Source organism: Eschrichtius robustus, chromosome 3 (genome assembly GCF_028021215.1).
Source record: "Eschrichtius robustus isolate mEscRob2 chromosome 3, mEscRob2.pri, whole genome shotgun sequence".
NCBI lineage: Eukaryota > Metazoa > Chordata > Mammalia > Artiodactyla > Eschrichtiidae > Eschrichtius > Eschrichtius robustus.
In genome coordinates this window covers 45,624,349-45,633,798 of record NC_090826.1, presented here as the reverse complement: position 1 = coordinate 45,633,798, position 9,450 = coordinate 45,624,349, and the positions used below count along the sequence as shown (strand labels likewise).

The following is a 9,450-nucleotide window of genomic DNA, read 5'->3' as shown; positions in this document are numbered from 1 at the left end:
TGCTTTTTAGCCACTGGAACATTAATCCTGGGTATTTCTGCCTGGATCTTCATGCAGTTGGGGGGCCTGACATCCTCCAGTCTCGTAATTGCTGTGGAGGAAAAATCACACCCTGAAAAATTCCCGAGTTAACGCCCCCACCAAACCCACACTGTGTGACTTGAGGGCAGTTTCTCCCTCTATGAACCTCAGACTCTCCGCCTGTAACATGGGGATGAGAACTCCAGCCTTGGAGTGTGGCTGTCAGACTGCAGAGTGGGGAAGGGCCAGGCAGGAGCAGGGCCCTGCTGCCCTTTCCTTGGCATGGGAGGCAGCCGGGGAGGGGCCTGCCCACAGGCGAGGCCTTCTGTCATCCCTCCCCCAGGCTGCCCCTGGTGACAGGCAGGGAGCCTGCGCTGAGTTCTCTGCACCCCCCCAGGGCCCGGAGACTGGAGCCGGGAGCCGGAGACATGAACAAGATCTTCCCCCAGGTAAGAGCTGCCGTGAGACAGCTCCTGACCACGGGGAGCCAACCTCAGGCTAAGGGTGGGCAGTAAAGAGGGGAGACACTGAGGTGACTCCGGTCCTCCACCACCCTGGAGGCTCTCTACCAGGTTGTATGGGGACCCAACAGGTGAACCAGGTACACGGTTCAGGTGATACGCGCTGGGAGGGGACAGAAGGCCAAGGGAGAGGACGATCGACATTATGGGAGGGGGCAGCAGGGGGATCCTAGGAGAGCCGCCTGAGCTGGTTTGAAGGATGAATGTTTGCCAAGTGGACAGTGGAGGAAAAGTCATTCCAGGGCACAGTACAGACATGGGTGTGGGAACGTGAAGTGGACGTGATGAGTTTGGGGCATTCAGCATGCTGGAGTGGGAGGGCCCGTGGTTTCCCCCGAGGTTCTTGGTGACACTTCTGAAAAACTTTTCAGTCTGGCTCCCTGAGGCTGGACCTCACCTCACCTCAGCCCACCCCTCACTCTGTTCTCTTGGGCAGGGGGATGGCAACGCTGCTGCCGCTGGAAGCCAAGCCCTCCCTGGAAGGGAAGGTAAAGGACGGAGGGCCTGGGGCCAGTCCCTCCCCACGTGGGGCTCCTTTGAACCTGGGCCGTTGCTACAGAGACACAAAGGGGGCTCCCTAAGGCTCCCGCTCTCTCAGACAGAGAGAGCTCTGTCCCGCTCTCTGTCCCCTTGCTGATGTCCCCTTGCTCCCAGCGTCCTGGCCAACCATGATGACAGCCATTTGCTTAATAGGGTGGTTCATTCTCTCCGTGCACAAGCATGTGTGGAGCACCTACTGTATGCTGCCCACCTCACAGGCACAGAGCCACATACAGTACCCCCCAGTAACCTATAGAGGAAAGAGCTCTGGAGTCGAGTCCCTGGCTCAGAGGGTGACCTGGGTGATTCTCTTTACCTCTGAGGGATAAAATAGGCAGGATTACGCACTTATTTAGCACCTGCTCTTGGCCACTGGCTCACCATGTGACCAGGACAGTTTGCTTTACCTCTGTGGAATAAAGGAAGGAAAGAACACATTTATTAAGCACCTGTTATGTGTTTCCAATCTTGGCCTTCATTTGATCGTTTAAGGAAACAGCCCCAGAGAGGTAGCTACTACTAATAACTATCAAGGATCAAGGCCCTGTTATGTGCCCGGCATCGCAGGGCCTATTTCAACCCTCAGGACAGCTCTGAGAGGGGCTCCTATTAGGGGGCAATAACAGCAATAATGAGGCAGCTGAGGTGAAGGGAGGTCAGGTAGCTCAGCCAAGCTGGGATCCCACACGGATGAGAGGAGGGAGGCAGGGTTCAAATCCGAATCAGGGTCCCTCTGGTTGCAGAGCCCCGGTGCCTTTGCTGCTCCACACTGGCACTTGTTTATTTCAAGCCTGGCTCACGGTGGGCGTGATGTGGGAAAATGGCCTCCTTTTCCCGTCTGTCCCCTGGGGCATCGGCACCTAAGGGCTTTCAGGCTTTGAAGTGCAGCCTTCATCTGGCCGTGGGCCCTGAGGCTCTCCTGTGACCCCACCCACCCGGCCTGTGCTGCACAAATGTTTGAGGAGTGGCTGCTTGGCCAACCATGCTGCTCCTTGCCAGCCTTCCCGCTGTCTCCCTGGTTACCTGAGTTTACAAGGGAGCCACGGACTAAGGCTGCAGGGAATATGGGTTTTAGATTTATGCTGCATCTCCTACAGCATAAATCGGCTATCGTCTCCCTTCCCCATGCACGCCCACCCCGGGCTCCGGACACACGGGGCCACTTGCTGTCCCCCACATGCCATCCAGGCGCTCTCTGCCTGGAGTGCCCTCTCCTTGCACCTTCCCCTCGCCTGCCTGTGGAAATCCCACCCTCCTTCAAGCACCCATGACACCTTGTTCACGCTTTCTTAACCACATTTGCCACCTGGTTCTGTGAGCAGCGGGTGTACAGGTATAGTCTGAGTACAGAGTAGGCAGCTCTGGAAATGTGAATGGATTATATGGAAATGACCTGAACTGACCTGAATTGGGCCCTTCCCTTGTTTCCTGGATCTCTAGATCAGAGTATTCAGAAAGCACCTACTGTGTGCCTGCCTACTATGTCCCCAGGCTGGATCCTGGGGACGTAGATGCATCAGACCCGCTCCTGCCCCCTCTCTGAGATAATTGTGCCCCAGAGGACAGCAGGAGTGCCCACACTCTTCTTTTTACCTGTCTACATCTTGTCTTCTAAGTGCAACTACAAGCTTTTGGAGGGCAGGGGGATCAGAGCTGTGACTGCTTTTGTGTCCTCTACAGAGCAGGGCATCTAGTAGGATCCCAAGAAGACTTTGTTTCATTATTTCACAAGCAAGCAAATATTAAAGGATCAAAGTTAGTTAAAGGAGGAGGACATCACCTATTTCCACAGTACTTCAGATACAGAATGGCACATAGTAGATGCTCAATAAACATGAATAGTAGCTAAAACCTTTACAGCACTTACTATGTCCCAAGCACTGTTCTGATACAGTACCTAGCTTAATCCTCTCAACAACTCTAAGGTAGGCATTATGACCCCCATTTTCCACTTGAGGAAACAGACACAGAGAAGTAAAGTGGCTTTTCAGTGTGGCCCAACTGGAAAGTGGTGCCGCTGGGATTCCAATTCCTGACGGACTCCAGAATGAGCAATCAGTTGGCATGTGGAAAGGGCACCCGTTTGGGCGGCAAATAGGTGTGGATTCACATCCCAGCTCCACACAAGGTGACCTGAATCTTTTCTTCTCTGAGCCTCAGTCTCCTCATTTATAAAATAAATGTTGTCTTGGAAAATACAAATAATGGCTATGAAGGGCCTGCTTTGGTCTCTGCCCCATGGTAGGGGCTTGATACGCAGGTGTACATCTCTCCCTTCCTCCTGAGGAGACAGCCTCATGGAAGGACAGGAGGGTGAGGGGGGTGGAGCAGAGACCTGGGACCCTCGTCCTGACTACCACTCACCAGCAACCGGACCTGGGCCAGAGACAGGTGTTTGGTGGGGGTGGGCCCACAGGCAGAGCCGAGAACATCATGGTGGGCTTGGGAGCCCTCTCCTCCAGGGAAGCCTGTCCTGCACCCCAGGACTCCAGTGGGGAGGGACCACTTGTAGCGGTCAGGGCAGGAAATCCCTGGGCCCTAGCACTGGCTGCTCCATCACTGGTTTCCCACCCCACACAGCAGACTGCAGCCCTTTCTGCTGCTCGTGCCGAGGGGCCTGCCTCTCAGCCTTCCTGATGCTCCTGCTGGCAACTCTTGCAGCCCTGATTGCCCTGGTCGCCATCCGTGGACCCCCACCTCACACGCCAGGTCAGGGTGGGCAAGAGAGGGTGGGTCAGACTTGTTGGGAGGGGATGGGGACACAGAGAGATGGGGGAAAACTCACCCTGCCTGGCTTCTCCATGAAATGACTTTTGGACAGTTCCTTAGGGTGCATGTGCAGACACACACAGACACTGACATATACACATCTCTGAGCTTCCATTTGCACACCTATAAGCATGAGCTATTGAGAGGACCCAGCTCTGATGCCACCTCCTCCAGGAAGCCTTCCCTGCCTGCCTGGTTTAGGAGCCTTGTCTCAGCTCCCATAACTCTCACACTTCCTCTTCCCCCAGTCTGGTCACCCTGGGTGGTGCCATCCATCTGCATGTCTGCCTTCACCACAGAGGACAGGGACCTGTCCAACATATCCCTGAGGCCCGACTTCAGTGGTGAGCCCCAACACCGACCCTGCCATCATGCAGCTAACAGTTTGGAAAGTGAGGCAGATATTAATCCAATAAGTACAGTAAGGCAGGGTTAATGTGGGCTCTGAGAGTCTGGAGCAGGGCTCTGACCCAGTCCAGGAGTCAGGAAGGGCTCCTTGAGAAGTGAAAGGGGGCTGAGGCATGAAGGGAAAGTGGGATTGGTTAGTGGAAGGGGTGGCAGGAAAACCACAGGGAACACCCTGTGCAGAGTCCCTGGGATGGGAGGAAATGTGAGGAGAAGGTCAGTGGACACGAAGGACAGAGCAGTGGGTGGGGCCGAGGCCCAGGGCCTCTAAGGCTGCACTGGGGAGGGAGGTCACCATCCAGAGAGCCATGGGCGGGGATTAAGCTGGGGGCAGAGTGTCAGCAGACCTACCTTTCTGAGAGATGGCTCTGTCACCTAGCAGGAGGTGCTAAGGGGACAGGTGGAGTAGGGGGTAAAATCCACAGTACCCTACATGCCTGAGCATGGGCACTGGGGATAGATGTGAGCACGCAAGGAGTTGCCTGCGTGTATGTACCTGTGTGTGTGTTTATGTGTGTGTGTACGTGTGTGTGCAGGTGTCTGTGTATACGCACATGTCTGTGTATGCAGGTACATATCTGTGTGTGTGTGCACGTCTGTGTATGTGCGAGTGTACTGAAGTATGTGTGTTTGTGACAAAGTAACTGTCTCTGAGGGCCGGCCCCCTCACACTAGCTGAGGCAGTTCCAGGAGATGAGCTGTGGTTCACATGTGCACAAACACACAGGCACAAACCCGCTCCCACCTCCAACCTGCACTCACACGTGTACACATGCACAGCCTGCGGAGCCGGACCTCCCAGCCCGTCTGTCAGTTTCTCGCCCCTAATTCTTTGGGGGTAGCCCCAGGGTTGGGTGTTCCCCGCAGTAGGATGGAAGGGAAGACTCTCAGAAGGATGGACACTCAGATGGTCCCCACCACTCCTGGACACTGGGGAGGCGACCCGGCCTCAGGAAAGAGCAGAGGCAGCAGCCTGGGGTATCAGCCGTGCGGCCGGGCATGTTGCACCTCTGAGTCTTACTTTCCTCATCTATGAAATGGGGCTAATGATCACACCTCACAGAGGTTTTTGGGGAAACAATAGAATAAAAATGTGAAGGCGCTTTGCAGCCCATAAAGTTGTCCCAGATGTAAGGGATTGTGGCATAACAGTCCCCAGCCAGCCCCAGGAGGTTGCCTCTGACACCTTCACCTGCACCAGGAGCCCCACCATGAAAGCCACTTCACTGACTTGAGCACTGTCCTCAGGAACTTCCCGTGAGACAGTCATTCAATAAACCATGACTTTCTCTGCACTCTCTCTAGGGTTATTCACACAGAGGCTTTTATGTAATCTCCCCAACTGTCCTGTGGGGTGTGTGCTATGATCCCAATCTTGCAGAAAAGAACCTGAGGCACAGAGAGGTTGGGTCATCTGCCCATGGTCACACAGCTGGCAAGTGGTTGAGCTGGGGCTTGGAGCTCAGTGTCCTCCCCACTGCCCCAGCCTCTCACCCCAGCTCAGGTGGGGCTCAGCGGGGAGAACTTGGTGATGCCCTTGTAAACACCACCCTTGACCCTTCCGGGGCTCACCCTGCCCACTCAGGGGCCCAGCCCTGCGTGACACAGATGAACAGGACGGGCTTCCTATGCCATGACCGGAGGAGCTGCATCCCAGCCAGCAGGGTCTGTGATGGCATCCGCACCTGTGCCCACGGCGAGGACGAGGAGGAGGCCTTGTGCCGTGAGTAGCTACTCCAGGGCCCCTTGGGAGTTGCCCCCCAACTCCAGTTCTCCCTGCAGCCATGCTGGAGCTCGACCACCCCTGAACATACCAGGCACCCTGATGTCCTCAGGCCTTTGCTTATATGCTGCCCTCAGCCAGGAACATCTTCCCCTGCCCTGTCCCACTCACACGCACACACATGTGCCCACACTTGGGGATGCCTCCACTCTGTGCATCTCCATGCCCAGAGAACCTGTGTACAACCCTCAAGGCAGATTTCAAGTGCTACCTCCTCCAGGAAGCCTTCCCTGACGCCCGAACTAAATTAAGTTCCCTCGTTTGGGCTCTCACAACTCCTGTGCTTCCCTGCACCCCAGCCCTAGTCACACTGGTTGTCACTCTCAATTGGCATGTTTGCCACCCCCATCAGACTGTGAACTCCTCTGGGGCAAACCTAATCTGCTTGATATTGGGGCCCAGTGCCTGGCACAGGGCACTGCACAGAGAGGTATCAGGAATAATTTGCTAAATAAATGATGAAATGAGTGAATTAATGAATGAATGAATGGGAAGGTCTAGTCCCAGACCTTAGAGACCTGACAGTTCTCAAGAGAGAGGGGCGTGGCACTTGCCACAGAGGAGGGAGAGAGCCTGGTGAGCCGGAGTGGTGGGATGGGGCAGCTTATGGGGGGAGGGTCATTGCATCATGGACCCTCAAGACCAGAAGAGATCTTTAAGGTCATCTAGTCCATGTCCCAGCTCATGCCCAAATCCCCTCTGCCTCTGCTTGCACACTCCCAGGATGGGACGCTCACTACAGTTTGAGGCAGCTGCTCCTGTCATTGCCTGGTTTTTCCATGGGAACGTCTCCCTTGTACTGAGTTTAGAGCTGCCTCCCAGTAGCATCCTTGATTGCTTCCAACTCTGCCCTCTCATTAACCTCTGCCCCCCAAGAACTACATTTCAATCTGTCTCCCATGATGATGGCACTGCATGGATTTGGAGATTGTTTTCTTGTCCCCCATGAGTGTCCTCTTACCCGGGCCACCCTCTGAACTCCCAGTCACTCCCTTATGATTGGTCTTCCCCACTCCACCAGCACTCTACAGAACACATACCAAAATGCCCATGTCCCTCTCCCTGGACTGGCCCCAGAAGCATCCATGACACTTCTGGCTGGCTCTGGTGAGTCCAAGGAACAAAGGCTTTTCCCCTCCCAAGTCTGGGTTATACCTCCAGTGATGTGGCCTGAGTTTGTGTTAATTTTTGGTATACCTGTCACACTGCTGTCTAACACAGAACTCACTTTCAAGAAAGATGCTCTGACTCTCTTTTACAAAGCATGTGATCCCACATTCCCTGAGTTCTGGGACCCAAGTGCAAGGCTTCATATTTATTCTTGTTATGTTCCAGTCGGAAGAGGCTTCCTGGAGGTGAAGGAACTTGAACCTGGACTTGCAGGTGGAATGGTTTTGGACAGGTGTCAAGGAGGACTTTTCTGGAGGGAGGAATAAAGCAAGCAATGGTGTGGAGTGGGAAGGTGCAAGAGCTGAGTAGGGAGAAGTCGCTCTGGGCATTCTATTGGGTGAACAGGGAAAGAACCCTCCTCTCTCCTTGACTTGACCTCCTCCCCAAGAAACCTCCTTTTGCCCTTCCTGGATAGATGGGCAGTGACCCCGAGTTTGACAGCTGCCAGGATGGCCAGGACAATCCACCTCCGGATAGTCCTGAGGCAGCTGCAGCCAGATGTGGACTTCCTCCTGTCTCATCTCTCCCTCTGCAGGAGACATGCCCCAGAGCCTCCCTGGCTTCCTCGTGGCTCACTGTGGAGACCCCGCTTCCTGGATCTACTCAGACCAAAAGTGTGATGGGATCAACAACTGTGGGGACTGCTCAGATGAACTGAGCCCAGGTGGGGGTCTGGGCACAAGCTTGGCTGGGGCAGGTGGCCAGGCAGTGGCCAGAGGGCAGAAGTTAAACAGAGAATCTCCGAAGTTCCCCCTGCATCCCCTTCTTGCATCCTAGGAAGAAGTTTTCCACTCCTCCTTGAATGCCTCAAGTGGTAGGGTGCTCACTACCACTCCAAGGGGCTCCTTCTGGAGAGTTATTCTTCTGTGGTGGGAAACTTGCTTTCAAGGTCGCAGATGAGGAAACTGGGACCCAGAGGGCAGTCATGCAAGGAGTACATACGTGGCCCAGCCGGGGTTTGAACCTGGGCTTCCTTCATCTTCTCTGCACCACCCAACAACCCTGCGAGGAAAGGAAGGCAGGAATCGCTGGCCCCAATTTATATGTAGGTAAACTGAGACCAGAGAGGAGAAGTGACTTAATATGATGAGTGATAGGAAGGGGGCTTGGGTGTAAACCCAGGTCTCCTGACTCTGAGACGAGTTCTTTCACTGCTCCAGAGTTTCCTTTCAATTTCTTCCCCAGTGTTCAACCCACAAACATGTTCTGAGCACTGTTGGGGGCTGGCCTGGTGCCAGGTTCTGCTGGGGCCCCGTCAGGAGTCAAACATATGTCCCACCCCCAGGACTCACATCATGCTGATGCCAAAAGGAAGTGCCGGGGTCCTGGAGAGGTTTTTTGTGGAGGGGGCAGATAGGAGAAGTAATCACCAAGGGAGGCTTCTCAGAAGAGGCAGTATTCAAACAGGCCTTAAAAAATGGACAGGGTTTCAACAGGCAGAGGCTGGGTGTGCAGGGAAGAATGCTGGAGGCCCAGGGTCCAGGGCAAAGGAGGGAGGTCTGCAAGGTGCCCTCAGAGAATCGTAAGCGGGCTGGTGGGACCAAATCAGGGTGAGAGAGGAGGATGGGAGACTATATACGCCCATTAGTAACAGAACACTGACTGTGGACCTGGCACTTTGCCTATCTTCCTTAATAACAACCTTGAGCACATGAGGAAACTGAGGTTCAGACAGGGTGAGAGACTTGCTTGAGGTCGCACAGCCTATGAGCTGGGGAGTCTAGATTCTCTCTTCTCCAGGGAAATAAGGAATATAGTCAACCCGTGTCAGATGGGGCAGGGCTGTGGAGGCAATGGTAGGTTTCAGAGCTAAGGAGTGCCCTGGTGCACGGGGCATTCCAGGACAGAGCAGCTGCTCTTCTGTCTTCCCAGTGACTACGTGCCCGCCCTGCAGCCCTGGCTGGTGGCGCTGTCCCTCGACTGTCTTCAAATATTGCAGCTGTATCCCCAGGAGCCTCTGCCGTGATCACGTGCAGCACTGCTCCGACTGGTCTGACGAGTACTCCTGTCCTGGACCCTGAATGGGTCACCCAGGCCAGAGTGGGAGGCTGGTTGGAATGGCACTGATAACCCATCACGTGTGCTATGAATCCAAGTACACAAGAGCAGGAAGGAGCCTTCGAGATCATGTAGTGGGATCTACACACCGTTGTCTCTGAATAAGAATTGCCTCTCCTGCTTTCAAGTTTTTCAGCCTCTGCTTGAATTCTTCCAGTGACGGGGAGCTCACTACTATGTTAG

At 54.7% G+C, this 9,450-nt stretch overlaps 1 protein-coding gene across 3 annotated transcripts; it reads left to right on the top strand.

The window, feature by feature from the left end:
* The first annotated feature begins 449 nt into the window (after positions 1 to 449).
* LDLRAD1 (low density lipoprotein receptor class A domain containing 1) lies at positions 450 to 9,230 on the top strand. 3 transcript variants are annotated; one of them, XM_068537977.1, is made up of 6 exons: positions 450 to 470; positions 979 to 1,030; positions 3,663 to 3,791; positions 5,842 to 5,979; positions 7,745 to 7,873; positions 9,082 to 9,230. In XM_068537977.1, the coding sequence occupies exons 1-6, from the start codon at positions 450 to 452 to the stop codon at positions 9,228 to 9,230; spliced, it is 618 nt and encodes a 205-aa protein (XP_068394078.1). The 3 variants fall into 3 exon arrangements, with proteins under 3 accessions (XP_068394078.1, XP_068394079.1, XP_068394080.1); XM_068537978.1 differs by lacking the exon at positions 3,663 to 3,791; XM_068537979.1 differs by lacking the exons at positions 3,663 to 3,791; positions 5,842 to 5,979.
* The last annotated feature ends 220 nt before the right edge of the window (positions 9,231 to 9,450 follow it).